The sequence below is a fragment of the Pteropus medius genome, unplaced genomic scaffold (assembly GCF_902729225.1).
Source record: "Pteropus medius unplaced genomic scaffold, Ma_sr-lr_union100, whole genome shotgun sequence".
Classification (NCBI taxonomy): Eukaryota; Metazoa; Chordata; class Mammalia; order Chiroptera; family Pteropodidae; genus Pteropus; species Pteropus medius.
Window position 1 is genome coordinate 1 of NW_024348242.1, and position 26,278 is coordinate 26,278.

Sequence of the window (26,278 nt, forward strand, 5' to 3'; positions counted from 1 at the left end):
TGACTCAGCAGCATGTCTGCGTTTCAGATCAGGGGTGATGTCCTAGTCACTTTTTTGTTACCTGCTCTGGGTCGACCTCTGCCTCAGACGGGAGCTGGTGATTCTTCACTGTTCGCCAAGTCTTAGCAGGTTCAGAGAAAACGCTCTTTACGTTTATCTGGCACTTTCAGTTTTCTTCAGGGGAACATTTGGTCTGAATAACCTAGCTGGCCAGATTCCCAGAAATGGAAGACATGCTGACTTTTACAACTTATTTTAAAAATGTAACAGTCACCAGTAATCGCTCCCTACATCTAATATAACAGCAATTTTCATTTTTACAAAGGGATGTCAGCTTAACTTTCTAATCCTTTTACTGTTTGCCTTGAGAATATTCACCATTCGCCGGCAGCACTTGCGGCTGCAGCGTTTGAGTCTGACTTGTCCGTTAGGTCGAGACCGCCTGTCCGTGAGGCCCCCCCGGCCCCGGCTCCAGGCCACCATGCCTTTCTCCGCAGGGAGCACCTTCTGCTGCCGGGGCTGGCACAGCTGCCGGGACAGGAGGACAGCCTCCTGCAGCCTGTTCTTCCGCTTCTCCCTCAGCTCCGCGAGCATCCTGTGCCCCGCATCGTGCTCAGGGCTGACACTGGCATCATGCAGCACGGCGCACGTGTCACTCTTGACATGGTGAAAGCTGGCGCTGCCCCCTGCCAGGGGCACGATCAGCATCTCCTCGGCCTCGGACTGCCTCCATCGGTGGGGCGGGGGGCACTCGCGCTTCTCCAGCTTGGCGTGCTTCATTTGCTCAACTCTCGCTGTACTTGTCCCTTGTGAAAAACATGAAATGACCTTTTCTCTTTTAAAACAGTAAAATGTTGAAATGGTGATAAAAACTGCTGTTTGGCCTCACACGTGCTGTCCCCCCTGACCTGGCTGGAGCTGCAACGACGGTGGGGAGCTGTGCTGGCTGGGAGTGGCGATGATGCACAGAGAAGGCTCCGGGTGCCGACCGCGCTCAGCCAGGCCTCCCGGACAGGGCAGCGGGGTGCTCGCTGACCAGCGGGCTGGGACCCCCCGATGTGGGTGGGCCACAGGACCCAGGGCCAACTAATGTCGCAATTCTGCCTCGTCAACAGGCCCCAAGGTGGTATTTGAAGTCGGTCTCTCATCTGACTATGACTCTACACTGAATGGTGCAGACATCCGAATGGAAGGAGCGGACCAGCAACCCTGTGATCCTGAGATACGCCCACGATGGCGGCCCGAGTGTTGGGGCAGAGAGCTGCCTGCAGGGAGTGCCCGTTTCATGCATGAGATCTGAGGTCAGGTCTGGGTACACCTCTGCCAGGCGTGCACAGGGTGCATGGAGGGCAGAGGGGAGACTGTGGGCATCTGGGCTCCACAGCAAAACCGTCAGGCCAACACTGTGGGCCAGCTGCCCCTGCAGAAGGAAGGTGGGCTCAGGGAAGGGCTCCTGTAGCAGGGACCCATTCACCTAAAGGCCAATCCATACCCCAAAACCCACGTCCTTACCCAGACAAGTCATGACCCTGCAGGCCTCCTTCTGTGGGGTGGCGGTGGCTCCTGGTCTTCCTGCGTGGGACCCAGGGCCTTGTGTCCAAATGCCACCACTGCCTGGAATGAGTCTGAGTCTTTGGGAAGTAGAGTCAGAGGGGCAGGGCAGGGGTCAAATGTAAAGTGGTGCAGAAAGGGGGCGGGATGAAGGGAACAGAGAAGAGACAAGAAGAGGGAGAATGAGCACCCAAGTCTGGCCAGGGGACGCCCGCAGCCACGAGGACGCCCAGCACTGGGGCTGGAGGCCTGGCGAGCTCACTGCCTCACTCACCGCCACGGGCTGAAGTCTCTCCCTCTCCCCGGTCAGGTGGGCACCGCACCACTCTGAAGGGCAGGACAGGATGACAAGAAGCACCCAGGGCCCTGGAGCAGCGGAGCTGGGAGGTGTGTGTCCAGGCACTGCTCCCACCACGCCCACTGGGGATCCCTGAATCTCTTTGGGGCCTGAGCCCAGCAGAAGGACAACAGGCCCAGAAGATAAGCAGAGCCCCTCTCCTAACTGAGTGGGCCCCACTCCAGACACAGGGAGAGCGGACATGGGGAGAGCACAGTGCAGTGAGCACAGGTGCCAGGCGCAGGTGTACAGCACTGCCAGTTTGGCCTTCTGGTGGCTCCCATTAGGAAACCCAGTTTGCTTTGCCCCAAAGGACCCAGGACACAATAATCACACTCAAGGATCCATCGAGGCTCTTAAAACCATGTATTTGAGTTCACGTGAGATAAATTATTTACTGATTTAAAAAAAAAAAAATCCGGAGAATTAATACGATGAACTGGAAACATTCAGCCCACGTGAAAGGCTGAGACAATGGGACCCCACCCCCCACTGTTTGGGCCCTCTCTTCTCCCTGAGCAGTTCCCGATAGCAGTTGACTATGTTGTTGATACCCTGGCAGACTCTGAGGCTGCGCTCCAGGTTGGGGTCGTTGTCACTGACGATCTGCAGGCCAGCATCGAAGTGTGCCAGGGCCTTGGACAGGTGCCTGGACGTGAGCTGGCGGGGGCGTTGGGGAGCCATCCTCGCCCTCCTCCCCGGCGGCCCCACTCCTGCTCCAGCGCCAGCGCCATCAGCTCCTCGTTGGCCAGGTCTGACCCGCAGCTCTGCAGCAGCGCCACCCCATCTGCCTCCGCCACCTCCGTGAAACCTGCGCCCCGCGCCAGCTCCACGATGTCCCGCCGGATCTGTGAGAGGGTTTCCACATGTGCGCCGCCGGCGCGCTGCTGGACACCCTCAGGCCACAGCACCCTCCACCCGCGGTTCAGCGTGGCGGGCAGGACCTCCTCCCACGCCTCGGAGATGTTGCGCACCGTGTCCGGGATGCTGTAGTCCTGGCACAAGGCCGGGACCGCCGAGGGCTCACATGCGCCTTCCGCCGGCGTCGCCAACGGGCGGAAGACCCTCCGCAGGTCATGCACCTTGAAGGTGGCGACGACATCCCGGTTCAGGGGCTGGAGGAGGGCCGTGCTGTTCTTGGGCAGGTGCTCCACGCGCACGTGGTCGGAGAGGTCGTCCAGATTCCCGGGATGGCCCGGCGCGCTGTCGAGGATGAGCAGCGCCCTGTGCGGGAGGCCGTTCTGGGCACAGTACTGCTCCACGCCGGGCAGAAGTGCACGAACCACTCCTGGAAGAGGCTCGTGGTCACCCAGGCGTCCTTGTGCGAGCGCCAGAGCACCGGCAGGCTGGGCGCGGAGAAGCCCTTGAGCGCGCGCGGATTCTCCGACGGGTTCACCAGCAGTGGCTTCAGCTTGAAGTCGCCAGCCGCGTTGCCACCGAGCAGCAGGGTCAGGAGATCTCGGGCAGCTCTGAACCCGGGGGCTGACTTATCCTCTGTGGGCAGGAACGTCCTGTCGGGCAGTCGCTTCCAGAAAAGCCCCGTCTCGCCAACGTCGAACACCTGCCGGGCGGTGGAGCCGCCCTCCTGGATCGCCCTGCGCAGCAGCGCCGGGTCCTTGTGCGCCTGCTCCGCGCTGGCCCCCGGGGCCTCACCGCTCGCCCACGGGCTGTGCGGGCTGTGGCACACCTTGAAACGGGCGAACCACGCGACTGGCCCCGAAGGGCTCAGACTCGGCGCCCTCGCCCTGCTCCCGCCTGAGGTCCTCGGACAGGCTGCGGGCTTCTCCTGGATGAGCACCACGCTGACGGCACGTCGCGCTTGTTCTGGTCCTCATCCACACGCTCAGCTGCTGCTCCATGTTCTCCATCACCAGGCTGCGGCTGCGCGTCGACCTGGTGGCCGCCTGCGGGGTGGCTGCGCAGGAACGCGCACGGATCTTGTCCTTGTTGTCACGGATGGTGGCCGCAGTGGACGTGGACAGCCCCAGTGCCTGGCCGATCCTGCTGAGCTTCTCTCCGGCCTCCAAGCGCCACGGCACCTCCGGCTTCACCTGCAGGCTGATGGCCTTGCGGTCCCGCTTGGCGCCTCCGCACTTGGCCTTGTGGCTGCTGCTCTGCCGCCTCTTCGGACCCCAGACGGGAGGGGGCCGCTGGGTCCACACTGCTCTCTCTGGACATCACGAATGAACATTTGCGTTCCCGCCCCGTGCCCGCTGATTTCAGCGCCACTGCGGCCCCGGGCCCCACCCGCTGTGAAATGGGAAAAAGTTTACCAGTGGGGGGTGCACGCGGGCTCCTGTAAAACTGGGAAAGATGTTCAGGGCCACATCTGCCAGAGCTCACTTCCCACTGGACGAAGTCTGGCCTGTGAACTAAACAAACTTCACCCCCAGGAACGCAGCGAGCCTCTGAAAGCCCACTGGCCACACCGTACCAAGTCACCCGTCGCTTGCTTCCTGAATGATCCAGGGTGGATCGATACACGATCTGATCAGACCAAACAGAGAAATAAGAAATGACCAGGTGAGTGCGGGCAGGGGAGAAGGTGACGACACAGACAGGCTGGGTTCAGGGACTTGCAGCGACTGTACACAAACCAAGCTCTGAGCGTCCAGGTGGCCAGGTGAAAGGGGACGAGCTGCTTCCCAGCAACAGAAAATACGCTTTTATGGACCCGAGCTTGCGAAGACCTTGAGCGATGTAGTTAAGGGTCTCAGGACCCATGATTTTTGTTTTGTTCTCTTGCTGACAGTAAGACGCACATGGTAAAATATGCCAAATGGGGCCAGAGGCAGCCAAGAAGATCCGCTCCCCCCGCAGCAGACCGAGCACCTCCCTGCTTCCAGGAACAGAACTTGTCTGAGTTTGGCTTTGTACTTGATGTGTGATCAGAGTTTCACAGTAAAGTAGCTCAAGACTTGCCAACATGCCAGCGACTCACAGGACACCTGCTGAGCCTGGCTTGGGTACCTCTGGGCAGAGCCACTGTAGGGGTTCCCAGCTCTTGCAGTGTCTCGGGAAACCCCAAGACCTGCAATCGGGGCAGGGAAGGCAGGGTGTGACCCAGCCTCCCCACTCAGCTGCTGGGAGAGCCCTGGCCACACTCCTTGGTTGATCTGCCCTCCTCGCCATGTATACTCTAATCGTCTCCTCCTGGGGAAGCCCCTGGGTTACCTGCCAAGCCCACACGCACCAAAATGCTCTGTGACAGAGAAAACTTATGGTCCCTGTCTCATGGAAAGAGCCATCCCTGCGGAGGCTGCATGTGCAGAAGGCCAAGAGGCCGCCTGCTTCAAGGAAACCCTGAGGGGAATGGGAGCAGAGCACTTGGCTGTGACCGCTCTGGCTCCCGTCCCTGGTCAAAAGGAACCACCACACGGGGATACCACGAGGACTGCAGGTGAACTGGCCGCCGAAGTGCGCAGCACACAGCTCATCCAAGACGCCTCGGGGCTAACTCCTGAGGATTCTGCTCCTTCCTGCTTTCTCAATTTGAAATGAAACTTCTGGACTACATCAGACACTTCTCCCCATTAACTTTTCTGCCTGGGTTGGTCATAGGGGTCCGTGGATACTCACTCAAACTTAAGTAAACTAAGTCTCACAGAGGTGATCACACAGCTAATAAGTGACAGAATCAGAGTGTGGACACAGGGGCTTCCAATGCCACAATTCTACCAGAACCCCTCTAATCCAAGAGGCCACGGGGATCCATCCTGAGCCCTCTCTTCCTTCCTGCTTTTTGAATTTGATATCAGAGCTCTGGACTGGAGCAGACACCTCCCTCTCCTTCACCTTTCTGCCTGGGCTGCTCGTCATGGTTCCTGTACACTCATTCAAAATTCAGAAAACTGAGTCTCATACATGTGATCACACAGCTAATAAGTGACAGAGTCACATATAGCCCAACAGGTGTCTGAAGTTTCCCAAACTGACCTCTTCTACCAGGCGAAGGATGCCATTTTGGCTTCCTCCTAGACAAGGAAGGAAGGGCACATGGGATGATGGAAGGGCGGCCCAAAGCATCACTGGGCACACTGTCTGTCGGTGGCCCTGATGTCTGCAGGAGGATACAGAAAGGAATTGGACATTTTCTGTTCCAGGGAGCTCAATGGGACCCTGAGTGCTTGTCAAACGTATGTACCCAACTACCCGCAGAGGACTGAACATTCCCCACAAAGCCCCAGGGCCTGACAAGCCTGTGTATTTGCCGCAAGTGAGCAATTCCTCAAAAGTCTGCACTTTTGGCTCAAAATGGACATGAACTGAGTGGGTAATGCCAGAGCTCCCATATATATATGTGCACATATATATATGAATATATATGCACATATATATATGGTGGAATTTTAGGAAAAAAGGCTGTGTTGCCCTCAGGTCTTTAGGGAAGGCAGGCCGTTCCAAGCACATCCGCCTTCCCGGAGAGTGGACACAGGGGGTCCCAGAGCCACAATGAGACAGTGTCCCAGCTCATCCAAGAGGCCCCGGGGCTCCTTCCCTAGGACTCTGCTCCTTCCCGCTTTCTCAGTTTGAAAAGAAACTTGTGGACTAGAGCAGTCACCTATTCGCGGTCACTTTTCTTCCTGGGATGGTCGTGGGGGTCCGTGGATGCTCATTCAAAAATAAGTAAACTAAGTCTCAGAGAGGAGATCACATGCCTAATAAGTGACAGAATCAGAGTGTGGACATAGGGGCTTCCAGAACCACAATGTGACCTGGTCCCTGCTCATCCAAGAGGCCCGAGACCCCGGCTGTGCCCCCGCCTCCCTGTATTCTGTCCTAGCTGCTGCTCAGTACCCAGAGACCTTGGCTTTGAACCAAGACCCCAGACACCCCATCTCAGAATCCAGAGGTCTCAGGTCGCTATACAGGAGTCGGCACCCGGCCAGCCCTGATGTCACCGACAGCAGCCTCAGGGTCCCCCCAGGCAGCGGACCATGCTCTGAGAAACCCCTGTCCACCATACCGCCAGAGACTTCCTGTGCAGAATCTCTACGCCGACCCCACAGGCTGCTCACTACCACCCCACAGTTCCCCCGTCACGCTGCTTTAGAGTATTGGAGTTTTCCTTAAGCCTGAACCCCAACCTGTCCCCCAATCACAGACATGCCCAGAAATGCACACGGGTGCCAACGACAGCCCCCCCCTCTCAATTCTCACATCTCCTCCCTCCACCCCTGCTCTGCAGTCAGAAGCTGAGGGACCCCAAGGGCAAATGTTTCTTTACAAAACTCACAGCCCCTCCCAGCATGCGATGCCTGGGGGAGCAGGAGGGGCCGGGGCCTCACAGGCCTGAGACCCCAGGAGCACCAACCTCGCCCCCAGCCACATCTGAAGGCGGGGAGGGCACAGAGGGACAATGCTCCCTCTCCAAGGTCACGACCGTGTGTCCAGTCGGCTCATGGATTCCTGCCAAGGCCTGCAGACAGCTGTGTCTGTTTCGGCCACGTTGGCGCCTCGTGGCCAGCCCTGTGTTCTGTGACAGCGGGCATGGGCATGGAGGGCCGTGAGGAGCCTGAAGCTGCTCGCAGCTCCGGGGCCTATTTGCTGCCCTCGGACCACCCCGGCGGACTACAGGGCAGGTGAGGGAGAGATGTGGAGTCCCGGGCTCACCTTTGACCGGTCCCCAGCCCCCAGCATTGGCCAGGCATCTCTCAGGGCCGTCGCGTTCCACGGGGGTGAACTGCTGCGGCTGCGGGATGCATGAAAGGGCTCAGGCCCCCTCCCTCTGTCCCTGCCCCCTGAATCCCACTGCAACTTTTGAACCTAAGGACCTCGGAAAAAATAAGGGCTGACACTTACATGAAATGACTTTGTATCTACACCGAAACCCTCGGAGGTGAATATCGTTAGTGCCATCCACAGGTAACTGAGAAGCTGAAGTACTAAGAGGCAGGGTAGAAACTGCTGCGTGTTCAAACCCGGCTCCTCCTGCAACCGCCTGTGAGAATGAGGCAATTGGGCACACGTGGTGGGGGGAGGAGCCGGGTTTGAACACGGGGCAATTTAAGACCAGAGCAGGTGCTCTTAACCAGCGTCCTCTGCCGCCGCCCCGCACCCCCGCTCCCTTTCCATACAATGGTCTTGAAATACTCTGCACCTGACCCCAAGAAAAAAGTCAGGATGGTGGGGACAGCGGCTTCTGATGCTTCACGCTGCCCTGTCCTTCTCCAGGGCTGAGGAAAGACGCTCACGGACTTGGAGCCACCCCAAGGAGTTCCATGGAACCCTGAGTGCTTGTCAAACGTCTGTCCCAAGGACGTGCAGAAGATTGAACATTCCCCACAAAGCCCCAGGGCCTGGGAAGCTTGTGCATTTGCCGTAAGTGATAAATTTCTCCGACACCGGCCACAGCAGCAGACAGCACTTCGCCCCGAGACCTCTCCCTCCGCCCCTTGCCCTCTGCCCTTGGGGCTCGGCCCCTCGGAGCCCAGGAAGGGAAGGGCCCAGAGTGGATGGACGGAACAGCCCAGGGCAGGCTGCAGGAGAGCAGGTGAGGGCTGGAGAGGCAGCGGGGCGCGCGGCCGTTTTATTCTGGAAATGTCCACCAGATGGCAGCAAAGTAACTTTGTACTATTTCCTACACTGTGGTGTCGTTCCCGAAATGGCCATGAGACGGCAGCAGGAAATAAATTTTAATGATGGGTATACTTGTGTGTTATTTTCAAAACACCTACGAGATGGCAGAGGAGGAAAAAGCCTCTCGGCAGGAGTCCCACCCGGGCGCGGCCCGCCAGACTCTCGGCCACCTGGGCACCGAGGCGGGTGCGGCTTTGCCACGTCCCGGCCCGGCCCTGAACCACACCCACCCCTCGCCTGCGCTCCGCGCTGTGGCCGAGCCTGACCTGCCCCGAACCACGCGGAGACAGCGGCCACACCACCAGACAACACTTCGCTCCGAGACCTCAACCTCCGCCCAGCGCCCTCCGCCCCTGGGGCTCGGCCCCTCGGAGCCCAGGAAGGGAAGGGCCCGGAGCGGAGAGAGGAAACAGCCCAGGGCTGGCGGCAGGAGAGCAGGTGGAGGCGGGCGGTGGCGAGGGGCGCACGGCCATTCGTGCGACCCCAGAGACAGCGAGCGAGCGAGCAGGGTCCAGGGGCGTGCAGGGGCACCCCGGCTGGAGGGCGGCAAAAGGAGGGGCGGCAAAAAGCCTACAGCACCCAGTACTCCCAGGCGGTCTCCCATCCAAGTACTGACCAGGCCCGACCCTGCTTAGCTTCCGAGATCAGACGAGATCCGGCGCGTTCAGGGTGGTATGGCCGTAGACGCGAGAAGATGTCGCCTGCCGCCCCAAGAGCTCGAGCCTGGCCTCCGGGTCGCCGGAGACGTCCGCGCCTGCACCGCACCTACTGGAGGGGGATTTGGGGGTTCCGCCGGCGAGGCAGCGGCGAGCGAGCGCCAGACGCGCTAAGGCACCGGGAGCCTTGGCCAGTTGGACGCAGTGTCGAAGGTCTCCGTAGGCGCTCTCGCATCCCGGGACTGCCCAGGCTCCCGGCCGCTCGCCTCCCCAGTCTTGGCCGCTGGGCAGGACCCCGACCGGGGCGTGGCCCGCCATCCTCTCGGCCAACTGGGCACCTAGGCAGGTGGGGCCCTGCCAGTCCTGGCCGGCCCTGACCCAGACCCAGCCCTCCCCTGCGTTTCCCGCCGTGGCCGAGCCTGACCTGCCCCAAACCACACGGAGCCACCGGTGACACCGCCAGGCAACGCTTCGGCCCGAGACCTCGCCCTCCGCCCAGTGCCCTCTGCCCTTGGGGCTCGGCCCCGCGGTGCTCAGGAAGGCAGGGCCCGAAACATTCAGAGGAAACAGCCCAGGGCTCTCTACATGAGAGCAGGTGAGGGCGGTCGAGGCCGGTCAAGGGCGCGGGGCGCGCGGCCGTGGGGGCAGCCCTGGGCTCCGGCGTTTGCCCAGGACCCCCGAGACAGCGTGCGAGCGAGCGAGCAGTGCCCGGGGGCGTCCAGGGGGACCCTGGCTGGAGGGAGGCAAAAGGAGGGGGTGGCAAAAAGCCTACAGCACCCGGTATTCCCAGGCGGTCTCCCATCCAAGTACTGACCAGGCCCGACCCTGCTTAGCTTCCGAGATCAGACGAGATCGGGTGCGTTCAGGGTGGTATGGCCGTAGACGGGAGAAACTGTCGCCTGGCGCCTCAAGAGCTCGAGCCTGACCTCCCGGTTGCCAGAGACGTCCGCGCCTGCACCGCACCTCCTCGGGGATTTGCAGGGGTTCCGCGGGTGAGGCGGCGGCGAGCGAGCGCCAGCCTCGCTAGGGCACCGCGGGCCTTGGCCGGTTCCCGGCCGTGCGGAGGTCTGGGTGGGCGCTCTCGCATCCTGCGACTGCCCAGGCCGCAGGCAGCCCTTCTCCCCAGTCTTGGCCGCTTGGCAGGACGTCGGCCCGGGCGTGGCCCGCCATCCTCTGGGCCACCTGCGCTCCTAGGCACCTGCGGCCGGCTAAGTCTGGGCTCCGGCGCTGACCCAGACGCACTCCTCACCTGCGCTCCCGTCCCCCAGCCGTGCCCGACCTGCCCAAACGCACACAGAGCCCCCGGCCACACCCCGAGACATCGCTTAGGACGGACGCAGCCCTCGCCCTGCACCGGGACCAGGGACCCGCCCAGTCCGCTGCCCCTCGACTTCACATCGACTCTCTCCATCAAGAGAGACAGAGGGACAAAGAAACCAGAGACAGAGCGAGTGACAGGGAGGGAAGGAGAAAGGAGGACACAGGTCCCCAGGGCGGGAGTCCCAATGAGAGCCACGAAGGAGGGGACCGGGACGGGGTCGCCGGGGAAGGGGAGGGCCGCGGGAACTGGCTGCGGTCAGACACAGAGAGACAGTGAGGAGGAAAGTGACCGAGACGGAGAGAGAGACGAGAGAGGAGAGGCCGTGCCCGCCCACAGAGAGCGGGACGGGACACGCAGACGAGTGCACAGAGCCGGACCCCGACTGTGACCCCGAGAGCCTGCGGCCGCCCTGAAGAGGCCGCTTCCACAGCAGAGGGTGGTCGTGCCGGGGCCGGGCTCGGGCGGGGAGGCGGTTCATGCCCTGTGCCCCGTGCCCTGGGACAAGCCGGGGGCTCAGGGAATCTTGTGCTCAGAGTCCTTCCAGGGGTCCCGCCAGGGAAAGGAAACACGCACGGGCTCCCTGGAGTCGGGGGGGGCGGGGCGTTAGCTGCGACCTGTCGCGAGCGAGAGGGGCTCTCGTGCGCCTCCGCCTCTCTGACGCAGCGGGTCGGTCCCGGCTGTGCGGGGCGGCCTCGCGCCTGGTCAGAGGGCACCTGGCTGCCCCGTGAGAAGGGCGGGGAGAAGCCTGCGGGCCGAGACTTGAGGCCTCGGGCAGAGCGGGACTGGGCGGCGCGCGGCGGGGCGGGTGGCGGTGGCCGGTCCCGCGTCCCGGGGATGCGAGCGCACTCCCAGCGTGTGTCAGAGACGGCGGCACTAGGAGCTCGGCCCCGCGGAGACCAGGAAGGGAAAGGCCCGTAGTATTTAGAGGAAATGGCCCAGGGCTGGCTGCAGGAGAGCAGGTGAGAGCGGGCGAGGATGCAGGGCACGCGGCCGTTGGAGACGCCCTTGGGCTCAGGCGCCTGCCCGGGACCCCCGAGACAGCGAGCAAGCGAGCGAGCAGGGCCTGGGAGCGTCCGGGCGCACCCTGGCTGGAGGGCGGCAAAAGCCTACAGCGCCGGGTATTCCCAGGCAGTCTCCCACCCAAGTACTAACCAGGCCGGACCCTGCTTAACTTTCGAGATCAGACGAGATCCGGCGTGTTCAGGGTGGTATAGCCGTAGTCGGGAAAGACTGCCGCCTGCCGCCCCAAGAGCTCGAGCCTGGCCTTCCGGGCGCCGGAGACGTCTGCACCTGCATCGCAGCAAAAAATAAATTTACATACACATGGGTGCTAATTTGAAATAGATATGATAGCAGCAGAAATAACTGTTCATGAGATGCACCTCTGTGTTATTCCCAAAAAGCTTACCAGATGGCAGTAGAGTGCAAAATTTTATGATGATATAGACCCTATATGGCCACCGTATGGCAGTAGGGAATGAATATTCATGATCATTCAGGTGTTATTAATAAACTTGATGGAAGCACAAAATTAATTTTTATGATGATCTACACTCTGTTATTCTCAAAATGCCCACAGGATTGCTGCAGAAAAAAATATTTTTATGAAATACACTGGTGTTATTTTCACAATGTCCACGAGATGGCAGCAGAGAATTTTTCAAGACACGCACTGCTGTGTTGTTCCCAAGATCCTCACAAAATGGCAGCAGAAAAAAACATTATAACAACATATCCTAGGGAGTCCATTTTTAAATGCCCATAGAATAATAGCAGAAATAACTTTTCAAGACTTGCAGTCCTGTGTTATCCCCAAAATGCTAAGCACACGGCAGCAGCAAATAACTTTTTATATTAACGCACACTTGCCTGTTACTTTCAAATGCCCACCAGACGGCAGCAGAGAATAATTTCTCACGACATGTACATTTTATTTATCCCAAGATACACACAAGATGTCCATGTACAAGAACTTTGTTTAACCGAATGTCCTTAGGTGACATTTTCTAACTGTATGACAAAAAGAAAGAAATAACTGTTTATGATATGTGCTATGGTGTTATTCCCAATATGACAACCAGATGGCAGCACGGAATGAATGTTCAAAATGATCTACAGGAGGGTATTATTTTCAAATTGTCCACAAGACTACAGCAGAGAATTACTACATGACAAGCACTCCTGTGTTTTTCACAAGATGCTCACAAAATGGCATCAGAAAACTTTTCGTAATGACATTCCACAGACTTTATTTTCAGAATGCACATGAGATAGCAACAAAATTACATTTTATGACATGTGCTGTGATTTATTCCGAAAATGCTCACCATGTAGCAGCAGATGAGTATTCATAACAAACACTCAGGTATTATTTCTAAAATGCCCTCCAGACGGCAGCAGCGAACAAATTTCATGACATACACACTTTTGTTTTTTCCAAGATTCACACGAAATGGCAACAGAGAAATAATTTATAGAGACACACACTGCAGTGGTATTTTTTAAAGGCACACGACAGCAGCACCAATAACTTTTCATGGGACACACTGAGGCATTATTCGCAAAATGCTCAGCAGATGGCAGCAGAAAATAAATTTTTACGCTCACATACACCTGAGTATTATTTCCAAAGTTTCCACGAGAAACAGAGAACAGTTTTTCATTACATGCAGTCCTGTGTTATTCTCAAGTTTAACCTGAAAAGGCACCAGAGAAAAAAAATTATAACGACATACCCTAGGGTGTTACTTTTTAAATGCACACGAGATAGCAGCAGTTTTTTTCATGACTTTCACTGTGGTGTTATTCTGAAATAACCACCAGATGGCATCAGAAAATAATTTTGTGCTGAAATAATTGTGAATATTATTTTCAAAATGCCCACGAAATGGCAGCAGAGAATAACTTCATGACATGCACTCCTGTGTCTTTACACAGATGCAAATGAAATGGCAGTAGACAAAAGGTGATTATAATGACATTTTGGGGGGGTTATTTTCAGAATACACCTTACACGGAGGCTGAAATAACATTTTATGATCTGCGCTGTGTTGTTATTCCTGGAATGCCCACCAGATGGCAGCTAGAAATGAATATTCGTAATGACCTACACTTTGTTATTCCCCAAATGACTAGGAGATGGCAACAGAGAATTGTTTTTTATGATGACATAAACCTGGGTGTTATTTTAAAAATGCTCAGAAAATTAATATTTATGATATCAAGCACTCATGTGTTATTATTAATATATACGTTAGACGGCAGCATAGAATAACTATTACTTACACTCTGGTGTTATTCTAAAGATGCATAAAGATGAGAGCAAAAAATGAATTTTCATGATGACCTACACTCGGGTGTCACTCCTCGGGTGTCACATCCGATGGCAGCAGAAAAAATTCTTACATGGACATACATTTGCGTCTTATTATCTAAATACTCTAGAGATGGAAGCAAAAAATGATTTTTCATAGCATGCATTCCCATGTTATTGCCAAGATAAACACGAAATAGCCACGCACCAAAGCTTTGCTTAGCGACATGCCCTTATTTTCTAACTGCACGAGATAGCGGCGGAAATAACTGTTTACGATATGGGCTGTGGTGTTATTAGCGAAATTCCCGCCAGATGGCAGCAGAGAATGATCATGATGACTTACAACTGGGTGTTATTTTAAAAATGCTCACTAGATGGCAGCCTAAACAAATTGTTCATGACAAGTACTCATCTGTTTATACCAAGATTAACACGAAATGGCAGTAGACAAAAATTTTATCAGGTCATACCCGACAGGCACTTTTCCATCATACACAAAATGTCCACCATTTTGAAGCAGAGAACAACTATTCATAAAGTCAAGCACTTGGTGTTATTCCTCAAATGTCCACAATATGGCAGCAGAAAATAACATTTAATTAATTACACTCTGGTGTAATCCCAAGATGCACAGTAGATGGGAGCTGAAAATCTATATTCATGATGGCATACACTTGGGTGTAATTCCCACCAAATGGCAGCACAAAATTTTTATGATGATATAAACTTGATGGTTATTTTGGAAATGGCCACGAGATGACAGCATTGAACAATTCTTCATAAAATGCAATCCTGTGTTGTTTCCCAAGATGCAAACGAAATGGCGTCAGAGAAAGTGGTTTCATAGCGGCAAATCCTTGGATGTTATTTCAAAACTCACATTACATCACAGAAGAGATAACATTTGATGACATGAAGGCGGTGTTGTTCACAAAATGCACAATTGATGGCAAGAGTTAATGAATTTTCATGATGAGAATCACTCGGGTATTATTCCTAAAATGCCCACCAGATAGCAGCAGAGAATAACTATGTATCACATAGGCTCTGCTGTTATTCCCAAAATGCCCACAGTATGGCAGCAGATAATTACTTTTCGTGACATGCACTCCTGTGTTTTCCTCAAGATACACATGAAATTGGCAGCAGACAAAAACTTCTTAAGGACCTGACCTTGTATTTTATTTTCAAATACCTACGATAATGCAGCAGAAATAACTTTTCACGACCTGCGCTGTGGTGTTATTCCCCAAATGCCCACTAGATGACAGCATAGAATAAATTTTAATTCTTACACTCCGGTGTTATTCGCAAGATGCACACTAGATGAGGGCAGAAATAAATTTTTATGATGGCATACACTAGTGTGTATTCCCCAAATGCCCACCAGATAGCAGCCAAAAATAATTTTTTATGATGATATACATTTGCGTGTTGTTTTCAAGATGCCTACAAGATAGCAGCAGAGAATAATTTCATGGTATGTACACCTGTATTTTTTCCCAAGATTCACACGTAATGGCAGCAGAGAAAACTTTTTATGACGACATGCCTTTGGGTCTTATTTTCTAAATCCACACAAGATAGCAGCAGAAATGTTTTCATGACCTGCACTGTCGTCTTAGTCCCAAAATATCCACCAGGTGGCAGCAGAGAAAGAATATTCATGATGAGAAACAGGGTGGTGCTATTCTTAAAATGCCCAACAGTAGGCAGTAGAGAATAACTTTTTATTACATGCACTCTGGTGTTATACCAAAGCACATGAGATGAAGGCAGAAAATAAATTTTCATGATGAGCTACACTTGGATTTTATTCTCAACATACCAACATAAGGTATCAGAAAATAATTTTTTATGATGACATACATTTGCATGTTGTTTTCAAAATACCCAAGAGATGATAGCAGAGTATTGCTTTTCATGACATGCATCCATGTGTTTTTTTCAAGATGCACACAAAATGGCAGAAGACAAAACCTTTTCACAACAGCATGCCCTTGGATGTTATTTTTAAAATGCACACACGATAGCAGTAGAAAAATAAATTTTTATGATGGCATACACTAGTGTATGTCCCAAAATTTCCACCAGATGGCAGCAGAGAATAAATAGTCAAGACGACTTAACGCTTGAGTATTATTCTAAAAATGCCCACCAGGTGGCAGAAGAAAGTAACTTTTTATGATAACATACACATGGGTGTTAGTTTCAAAATGCCCAGGAGATGACAGCAGAGAATAACTTTGCGACATGCACTCCTGTGATTTTCCCAAGATGCACACAAAATGATGGCAGAGAATAACTTAATAATAACAGGCTCTTGGGTTTATTCTCATGCTCATGAGATAGTAGAAATAACTGCTCATGAGATAGCAGCAGAAATAACTTTTCGTGACATGCAGTTGGTGTTATTCCAAAAATGCCCACCAAATGACAGCAGTGAATGAATATTCATAACACTCAGGTGTTATCCTTAAAATACCCACCAGATGTTAGCAGAGAAAAAAAAATTTACTACATACACTCTGGTATTTTTCCAAGATGCATACGAGATGGGCACAGAAATTATTTTTTCATAATGACCTACACTAGGGTGTTATTCCCAAAAATGCCTACCGGATGGCAGCAGAAATTAAATTTTTATAATGACATACACTTGTGTGTTATTTTCAAAATGCCTACAAGATTACAGCAGATTATAACTTTTCATGACATGCACTCCTGTGTCATTTTTAAAATACCCAGAACTGATGACAGAGTATAACTTTTAATGACATACATACAGGTGTTATTCCCAAGATGCACAGGAGATGGCAGCAGAAAATAATTTTTCATAATGACATACACTCTGGTGTCACACAAGATGGAGACAGAAAATAACTTTTTATGACATACACTCAGTTGTTATGCCTGAGATGCGCACAAGATAACAGCATAGAATAACTTTCTGTGATGACCTACCCTTTGATGTTATACCCCAAATTTACACAAAATGTTATACCCCAAATTTACACAAATTTACACAAAATAGCAGAGAATAACTATTCATGGTAATGTGCACACGGATATCTTCCCAAAATACACACAAGACAGAAGCAGAGAATAACTTTTTCTGACATATACTCTCGTGTTATCCCCAAAATCCCAATAAGATTTCATCAGAGAATAACTTTTCATGACATACATGCATTTTTACTCCCAAGATGCACGCGAGATGGCAGCAGAGAATAAACTCAAGTGTTATTCAGGAGAAGCCAACAAAATAATACTAGCGAATAACTTTTTATGGCATGCACTTGGATGTGTTTTTGTTCGGATGTTATTTTTGAGCTGCATACAAGATAACAGCAAAGAATGACTCTTCATGGTGACATATGCTTGGGTGTTATTCTCGATATGACCACAGGATGGCAGCAGAAATAACTTCATGATGACATATACTTGGGTGTTATTCCCAGAATGCACACCAGATGGCAGAAGAGAATAATTTATTGTTACATGCATTCTGGTGTTATTCCCAAGATGCACATGAGATGGAGGCAAACAATAAATATTCATGATTACCTACACTCAGGTGCTATTCCCGAGATGCCCGACATGGCAGCAGAGAATAGCTTTTCATGATGACATCCTGGGGTGTTATTCAGGGGATGCCCACGAGATGGCAGCAGAGAATAACTTGATGATGGCATACAAAATGTCCACTAGATGTCAGCAGAGAATAAATTTTCATGATGACACTCAGGTGTTATTTCTAAAATGCCAAACAGATGACAGCAGAGTATAAAATTTTATGACATAAATTCTGGTGTTATTCTCAAAATGCACACAAAATGGCATAAGAAAATAAATTTTTATGATGAGATACACTTGGGTGTTATTTTCAAAAAGCCCACCAGATGACAGCATTAAATAAATTTTATGATATGCACTTACGTGTTGTTTTACCCATGAAATGGCAGCAGAGAATACTTTTCGTGACTAGCTTTCCTGTGTTTCCCAAGAGTCACATGAAATAGCAGCAGACGAAAGTTTCATAACATTCCCCAGGGTGTTATTTTGAAAATGCACATGAGATAGTTGCAGAAATAACATTTTGTGACATGCACTGTGGTGTTATTCCAAAAATGCCTACCAGATAGCAACAAGAAAATCTTTATTACATACACTCTGCTATTATTCCTAAGATACATATGAGATGAAGGTAGAAAAATATTCGTGACTACCTACACTCTGGTATTATTCCCAAAATGCCCTCCAGGTGGCAGCAGAATAGAAATTTTTCTAATGACATACGCTTGGGTGTTATTTCCAAAATGCCCACGAGATGGCAGCAGAGAATAACGTTCATGACATGCGCTCCTGTGTTTTACCCAAAGACACACATGAAATAGAGACAGTGAAAAATTTTTTATAAAAACAGTCCCTTGACTGTTATTTTCAAAAGCACACCAGATAGCAGCAGAAATAAAGTGAGGGGTTATTCTAAATGCCCACCAGATGGCACCATAAAATAAATTTTGAGGATGACTTACGGTAGGTTGTTATTTTCAAAATGTCCACGAAATGGCAGCAGAATATAACTTTTCATGACATGTACTTCTGTGTTATTCCCAAGATTCACATCAAATAGCAGCAGAGAAAATTTTCATAACGACATACCCTGGGATGTTATTTTTTTTAATGCATACTAAATATAGCAGCAGAAACAAGTTTTCATAATGTACACTCTGGTGTTATTCCCAAAATGCCCACCAGATGGCAGCAAGAATAAATTTTATTTCATTCGTGTTATTCTCTGGATGCTCAATAGATGAAGGCAGATAATGAATATTTACGGTGACCTACGCCAGGTTTTATTCCTGAAATGTCCACCAGATGGCAGCAAAGAGTAACTTTTTTTATTTCATACACTCTGGTGTTATTCCCCCAAATGCCCACCAGATGGCAGCAGGAAACAAATTTTAATGATGACATATACTTGGGTGTTATTTTCAAAATACCCACGAGATGACAGCAGAGATAAACTTTTCGTAATGACATACCCTGGGTGTTACTTTCAAAATGAACATGAAAAAGCAACAGAAATAACTTTATAAGCAGCCCTATCAGGTTATTCCCAAATTGCCCACGAGATGGCAGCAGAGAATGACTAGTCCTAATGACCTACACTTGATGACCTATATTCGGGTGTTATTCCCAAAATGCACACGAGATGGCAGCAGAGGATAACAAATAACTTTTCATGACTTACACTCGGGGGTTATTCCAAAAAAGCACACAAGATGGCAGCACAGAAGACCGTTTTTCTGCCTTAAGGGCTCTGCCCACTTATTAAAATAAAAATTCAGATTCTTGCTACTGAATTCACTTTGAAATAAATCTTGTTTTAGGCCCTTCACATGCCTCATCTAACATATCGCTTCCATTTACCAAATGAGGCAGGAAATGTGTTATCTCCATTTTAAAGGTATTTAAAATGAAGTCTGATTCTAACGCAGTTCTGAGTCCAGGACTCTACACTCACACAGGATCTTGGACAAACAGAGTAATCCAAATAGTCCTTACAGCTTTGGGTTGAATTTTGGTCAAACTATTTGAAGAAAACCTGCACGTAATCTAATGGTCCAGCTTGCCATATACTCACCCAAGTTGGTTTTTATAGTGGGACTTGGACAGGCAGCTGGGGTTGGGGACAGGTGAGGAGGGAGAAGGTGGCCAGGTCTCTCACTGGAATACAACGAGCACCAGATTCCTATAAGAATGACCCCTCCCTGCGGTCTTCTGGCCTTTTAAAATCTATTCTTTTTCAGTCTCGAGCACTGGCCACCTTCTGCCCATGTGCCTTTCCTCTGAGGTCTCAACTTACAAGAGCTTCTTGGGTGCTCAGAATAGAGTCAAGAGTGGCAGGTTCCCTGTGGCACCTGCTGACTTCTGGCTTCACTACCTACTAGCTCTGAGTGACTTCAGGCAAAGAAACGGAAACAGTCTCCTCGTCTGGCAGATGGGGATAACTACTTCCTCTCAGGGGGGCTGTGAGTGTTCACTGAGGTGATGCACGCTAGCTTCTGCACAACACATGGTGGGCACTCCCTCTCTCTTCCCTTTAGTCATTTCTCCACTTTCTATAGGCCGCATAAATCAAGGATTTAGCAAATAGTGTCCTTTTAGCTGAATGAGCTCTCCTACTGGTGTCCAAATAGCTAAAGTTCCCCCAAGTGCTAACTGGCATCTATGTCACCTTTGTCCTCAGGACAGCACTAACCACAGCCCCTCTCTGGTCTTCATATCCCTAGTCTTCTCCACTCTCACGGTCCCCGCCTCAGCTCAGGCCGGTGCCACCTCTCACCAGTCTTCTCACTGGTCTCCCTGCGTCCTGTCCCTCTCATCCAGTCCAACCTCCACACTGAGACCAGCTTGCTCTTTTTAAATTAGGGATCTAATCCTGCCACTTCTTATGCACAGAACTACCAACAGCTTTTTACATCCTAGAGAAATTAAAACCCCAGTAAGAGAAACCTATTGAATTGAAATGGAAACCTAGAAAATGGATGATTTCCTGGTATAAATAAACATTAATAAAATGGACCCTGAAATAAAGAAAATGCCAATTGACCAATTAGTCTTCCAGGCCCTCTTTCCCCTGCAGGTTCTCCTCTCAATGTTCTGGGGCTTCTCAGAACAGGGACGCATCAGGGACAGAGCTGTTCGGCAGCTCCCCTAAGATCTGACCCCATCCAGTGTCCTCATCTCCCCAGCTGGGCCCCATCCAGTGAGGACACAGTGCAGAGGGGGTCTCAAGAATTTATTCTGCGGTGTCAGCTAGAACTCTTTTCATTGCAAGGAATTGGACACACTTAATGAAGTAGAATAAATTTGTAATTTTTTAAATGGTAGAGATAAATTAATACTTGCAAGGAGCAAGTTTAAGAGTGGGTTTGGACCTGGCAGGTCCAGGTTCTCGCACTCTCGCGGTGGGACCTGGTCCCTCTCTGACTCTCTACCTACAGGCACTGGACCTGTTGTGAGCCCCCCTCTGGAAAGGCCTGTGTGGCCGGGGGTCTCAAGGAGGCCTCTAGCCAACAGCTTTAGAGAAACTGAGGTCCTCACACTCACACTACCTGTAGAATCTGCCAGCAACCACATGAATGAGCTGGAAGCAAATCCTCCCTGCTATCGATTTAATAGTCATGTCCCTTAAAATTCATATGTTGAAACCTAATACTCAGTGTGCTATATTAGGAAGTAAAGTTGCTGGACATAAGTGATTAGATCATGAAGGTGGAGCCCTCATGAAGGAATAAAATTTGTGCCCTTATAAAAGAGACCTGAAAAAGCACCATTGCCCCATTATCCAGGACGACGTAGAAGAAGAGGAGGTGAGGAGGAGGGAGGGGAGGAGGAGAAGGAGGAGGAGGCGGGGGAGGAGGAGAAAGAGGAAGGAAGGAAGAAGAGAGAGAGAGGAGAGAGAGAGAGAAAGACCAGCGAGGAAGCAGACGTCACCAAACGCTGAGTCCACTAGCGCCTCGATCCTAGACTTCGCAGCCTCCAGCACTGTGAGAAACAAATCTTTGTTGTTTATGAGCCGCCAAGTCTGTGGTGTCCTGTTACAGCAGCCTGATCAGACTCGGGCGCTCCTGCAGACCAGCCCTCAGACGAGCATGCAGCCCTGGCCGACAGCACAGCTGGAGCCCCGTGGAGATGCTGAGCCACAGATTTCTGACCCACAGAAATGGCGAGGTCGTATGTGCTACTGTTTTAAGCCCTTAAGGTCAGGGGAACCTTGTTACACAGATGTAAGTGACTAATACACATGGACATTCTATCGGTTTCACATAATTTGCAAATACAGTAAGTTTAAACAACAAAAACCTGAAGATGAAAATTCTAATGACATCAATGTCAGTTTGAAATGGTTGTGCCTCTGCTAAACTCTGGAGTAATGCAACCAGCCGCTTGCAGGTGGCCTGGTTATGCCGAGGAAGCCATGCGGCCGTCTAGTTTTCATTTTTTGCTTCCAAGCTTCCCCAGGCTCCGTGTGGCGCACATCCATGCTGTCAGTGTTCAATGGTTGGCTTCTTTTTTCATTCCCCTCAACAGGGATTCCAATCTCCCTTCGAGGTCCTTTCCCTACACCTACCTTCCTTGTCCACGGCAAGTAACTCTCTGCCTGCAGGCTGCTGTGAAGCCGAAGCCGTTAAGTGTTGCTTGATTCATCTTTCATCTCGTGGGTACAACTTCTGCTCTCAAGAATTATGTGCTGAGAGCCACAACAAGCCACCTCTAAACTGCCTCTGATGAAGGAGTATTTTTATCCAACTGCGGTTATTTATCTAATTCCTTCCAGGGCACCTGGAATTCTACCTACAGAATTTCTTTTTAAATATACAGTGTACTTTCCTTAAACCTGCTTTCTTTCCAACTTTGTGTCTGACCTTGCCTTTGTAATCGAATGGTTTAAACAACGTCTTTAAAAGCCTTGTCTTTAAATTCGGCCTTACAATACTCCCTGTGAGGCTTAATTTGAAGACAAGGCTTTTAAAGAGGTAACTAAGCATTCAAATGTCATTACAGAATTACAAACTAAATAAATGGCAGATGGCGGAGCCTACTTTATTACTGTTGGAGTGGGAAGTTTCAGATAAGCAAGGGGAGAAGGTTACAGTATCCAAGTGACAATGGATCAGGTTGGAGACAACAGCATAGATTCATCTGTAGCTTAATACAGATGCGGACAGTGCCGCGTGGGAATATTTCTGCCTCGGGGTGCATGCAGGGGTCAGAAGGCGCTCATCTGCGTCCTCGCATTGTCAGCTGAGCACATTTAGCCCACACGTTAGTTTTTACTACCATTCTGTAATAACACAAAGCAGGGCTTTTGAAGAACTGGCTAATGCTAGGACTGAGACAGTAAATATATGGATAATCCGGAAGTATCAGGAAACCCCACAAAGACAGAGTTATCCTGAAGGGGGACAGAAGCTGGCGGCATGAGCTCTCAGCAGCCAAAGTGGGGCAAAGGAGCAACACTGAGGCGCTGGACTACAGCCGGGAGCTTCAGGTACCTGTTCGGGTGTCCACGCTGCTGAAAACTAAATGATTGTGTAAAATCGTCATGTAAATCTCCTATGCAGGGGAATTCCAAGGACTGATATGGACATGCAGCCATCCATCAGCGGCAAATGAGCTAACTCCCCTCTCCTGAATTGTGGACTCCTCAGTGACTTCTTCCTGAACAAGACGCAAAGTATGGAGGTGGGAAAAGGTAACATCACAGTGGGGAACCTGACACAGGTGACCAAAGCTGACACCAACAGTGATGAGTTGCTTTGTTCCCTCGATATACATTGAAGAGAAAGCACTTTACCTCTGTGATCTGCTTCCTCAAAACCCATAATCCCAGTCTACTGAGAAGTAGTACACTCAATATTGTTAAGATGAACATTCTTTCTAATTTGATCTACAGATTCAGTGGAAGCTCAATCAAGTTCCCAGCAAATATACTGACAAACTTTTCTAAACAGAAAATACACGACATAAGACTGAACAACAAAGTTAAAGAACTCATACATGAGATTTAAAGACTTAACACAATGCTATGGTAATGAAGAGAGCGTGATACAGGAGAAGGACTCGATAGAGGGAACAGAAAAAAAGCACAAAATAGCACCTTGTAAATATAGTAAAGCGATTTGTCAAAGGGACTAAGGCAATTCAATAGAGAAAGTATGTTCCTCAAAGGCAATGCAACAACTGAAAACCATAGGGAACAAAATGAATGTAGACATAAACTCTGCACCTTACACAAAAATTCACTGAAAATAATCCACAGACATAAATATTCAAATGCAAAACTATAAAAAGTATAGAAGAAAACACAACAGAAAATCTACGTGACAGATTTAGTGACCAGTTTTTCAATAAAACACCAAAGCCAGTCCATGGAAGAAAAAAATTGCCGATGTTGGCTTTATTAAAATTTAAAATGTCTGCTCTGTGAAAGACTCTGCTAAGAGAACATAAAGACAAGCCACAGACTGGGAGAAAACTCTAGGAAAACACATCTGACCAAAGACTTCTACGAAGAATATACAAACTCCAAAATTCAACAAGAAGAAAACTTAATTAAAAATGAATGAAGATCTGAGTAACATCTCAAAGAAAATATACAATGACAAATAAGCATCCAACATAAAATTTCACACCATTTGTCATAGGGAAAAGCAAATTAAAACAGAAGTGAAATAGTACTACATGTCTATTAAAGTGGCTAAAATCTTTTTTTTTTTTTTTTTTTTTAATGGCGATAGCAACACAACCTTTCATTCATTGCTGGTGGAATGCATACTGGTACAGCCACCTTGGAAGACCGTTCGGCAGTTTTCCAAAGCTAAACATCGTCTCACTATATATGTCAACAATCTCATTCCTGGGTATTTGGCCAACTGCTGTGAAAACTTATGTCCGAGAAATAAACAGCAAGCGATTGCATATACATCTCTCTTCATAAGGACCAAACACTTTAAAGAATCAGGATACCTTTCAGTACGTGAATGAGTAACAAGCAGAGTACATCCAGGCAATGGACGACTACTCCACAAGAAGTAGGGACCAAGTCAGAGACATGGGTGACTCTGCAGTGCCTGGCGCTAAGGGAAAGAAGCCAGTCTGAATGGACTGCATGGTGTGTGTGCCACCTCAATTAGTGGCATCACGGAAAACATTACAGAGTCGGCAGACAGAGTGGGGCCGAGCGCGGTCTGGGGGGACTCGGACAGTGAAGTTGGGGGTTGGATAGAGGTACGAATGGGCCAGGCGGAAGCAGACTCCCTCTGCTCGGGGAGGTCATGTTTGGTGTGTGTGAAGTGCTGGGGTCTGTAGCACCAGAGTGGAAGAAGGCCACTTCTCCCACTGGACAGGTTCTGAGGAAGATTTTTTTGTGTGTGGTGAATATACCTTACAGAAATCTATAATTTTAACCATTTTTAAGTGCACAGTTCAGTGGCGTTAAGTACCGTCACGTCACTGCGCCACCATCACCACCGTCACTGCTCATTCTCATCGGCAACACATGCAAGTTCCAATTTCTCTGCCTCCTCCCCATCTTTCATATGCTTACTGGCATTGGATCTGGCTCTGATTTCTTGCCTATATCACAAAAAACACAGGCAACAACAAAAATAAATAAATAAATTGGACTTCATTAGAATTTAAAATTTTGGTGCATCAAAGGATACTATCAAAAAAGGAAAAGATAACCTACAGAATGGTAAAAAATATTTCAATTCATGTATCTGATAAGGGTTTAGTATCCAGAACATATAAAGAACTCTTACCACTAAACAACAAAAGAACAAAAAACTCAATTAAAAAATAGACACAGATAGCCTATAAAAAGGTCACTAGTGATCAGGAAAATGCAAATCAAAACCACAATGAGCTACCCCTTCACAACCACTACAAAGGCTACTATCAAAAAATAGACACTAACCAGAGCTGGTGAGCACGTGGAGAATCAAGACATCAATGACGTGAATGGAAAACGCCGCATCCGTTGTGGAAAAGTTTGGCAATTCCTCAAAAAGCTAAACATAAAATTAACATAGATCCTGCAATTCCATTCCTAGAAATACAGGAGAATTGGAACCAAGTGATTCAAAAACTTGTACGTGAATGTTCTCAGCAGCACTGCTCACAATAGCAAAAAGGTGGAAACAACCCAAATGCCAACCAAAAGATGAACAGATAAACTATTAACAAAACGTGGTGCCGCACACACCGGAGTAACGTTCAGCCGTGTAAAGGGTGGAGGCACTGACTCAATAACATGAGCCATGAAAACATTCTACTAAGAGGACACACTGAACACAAACGTCAGCGTGTTATACGATTCCATCTACGAAAGGTCCAGAATCAGTAAGTCCTCAGCGGTTGCCAGGGTCAGAGGGTGGGCCGATGGGGAGTGGCCATTAACAGGCAGGGGGTTTCCCTCTGGAGAGACGAAATGTTTTGCGGCTAAATAGAGGTGATGGTCACACAATGTTATGCAGGTACTGTCACTAAATTGGCTAATTTAAAATGGCTTTAAAATGTCTAATTTTATATTGTGTGTATTTTACCTCATTGAATAACAGAGAAGAAAAAGCCATCCCACGGCGTTCCCCGGTTCCCTGACAGGGCGAGCCCTCTTCCTTCCGTCTGGCCCTCCAGGCCCTCACCTCGCAGCCACCACCTGGGGCCCGGTCAGCCGCCCTTTGGACACCTGTGCTCCCGCCATGCTCTCCACTCACCTCCTCAACCCACCAGAGTGTCACAACCACTGGCCCAGGCCGCCTGCTCCCCAACTCCTTCACTGAAGCCCGGCGATGGGCAACACCCTCGCCAGGGTTCACGGGCCCTCTGAACCTGGCTCTGCTGTGAACTGGCTCTCGGCACGTGGTTTCCGGGGATGTCGCATCTCGGGGAGAGGAGACTCGCGTCTCCTGAGCACCATGGTGTGCAGACGTCTTGCTCAG

At 50.2% G+C, this 26,278-nt stretch overlaps 2 protein-coding genes, 2 non-coding genes and 1 pseudogene across 4 annotated transcripts; all 5 read right to left on the minus strand.

The window, feature by feature from the left end:
• Positions 1-1,392: 1,392 nt before the first annotated feature.
• LOC120616109 (tigger transposable element-derived protein 1-like) lies at positions 1,393-3,747 on the minus strand. Its single transcript, XM_039879479.1, has 5 exons — positions 3,542-3,747; positions 3,172-3,483; positions 2,579-3,112; positions 2,382-2,537; positions 1,393-1,420 (listed from the first exon to the last, which is right to left on the minus strand). Exons 1-5 carry the CDS (start codon positions 3,745-3,747, stop codon positions 1,393-1,395), a joined length of 1,236 nt encoding a protein of 411 aa, XP_039735413.1.
• On the minus strand, positions 3,712-9,441 carry LOC120616110 (uncharacterized). The gene is made up of 3 exons (XM_039879480.1): positions 9,233-9,441; positions 5,825-5,948; positions 3,712-4,375 (listed from the first exon to the last, which is right to left on the minus strand). The coding sequence occupies exons 1-3, from the start codon at positions 9,439-9,441 to the stop codon at positions 3,839-3,841; spliced, it is 870 nt and encodes a 289-aa protein (XP_039735414.1). The 3' UTR covers positions 3,712-3,838.
• Positions 9,035-9,153, minus strand: LOC120616161 (5S ribosomal RNA). The gene has a single exon (XR_005656503.1). It is a non-coding gene; the product is annotated as a 5S ribosomal RNA (ribosomal RNA).
• Positions 9,442-9,888: 447 nt separating the features above from the next.
• Positions 9,889-10,007, minus strand: LOC120616128 (5S ribosomal RNA). The gene has a single exon (XR_005656493.1). It is a non-coding gene; the product is annotated as a 5S ribosomal RNA (ribosomal RNA).
• Positions 10,008-11,547: 1,540 nt separating this feature from the next.
• Positions 11,548-11,666, minus strand: LOC120616162 (uncharacterized; annotated as a pseudogene).
• Between the last annotated feature and the right edge of the window lie 14,612 nt (positions 11,667-26,278).

What these genes read in the sequence shown, in the direction of transcription:
- LOC120616109 (XM_039879479.1), bottom strand. Translation starts at nt 3,747, where the DNA reads ATGGAGCAGCAGCTGAGCGTGTGGATGAGGACCAGAACAAGCGCGACG. An exon ending in ACGAGCCTCTTCCAGGAGTG is followed by an intron (nt 3,113 to 3,171) that starts GTTCGTGCACTT and finishes CCTCCCGCACAG; the next exon opens with GGCGCTGCTCATCCTCGACA. An exon ending in GAGAAGAGAGGGCCCAAACA is followed by an intron (nt 1,421 to 2,381) that starts GTGGGGGGTGGG and finishes TTCCTTCTGCAG; the next exon opens with GGGCAGCTGGCCCACAGTGT.
- LOC120616110 (XM_039879480.1), bottom strand. Translation starts at nt 9,441, where the DNA reads ATGGCGGGCCACGCCCCGGTCGGGGTCCTGCCCAGCGGCCAAGACTGG. An exon ending in CCCAAATCCCCCTCCAGTAG is followed by an intron (nt 5,949 to 9,232) that starts GTGCGGTGCAGG and finishes ATCCTCCTGCAG; the next exon opens with ACATCAGGGCCACCGACAGA. An exon ending in TCCTTCGCCTGGTAGAAGAG is followed by an intron (nt 4,376 to 5,824) that starts GTCAGTTTGGGA and finishes TGGTCTGATCAG; the next exon opens with ATCGTGTATCGATCCACCCT.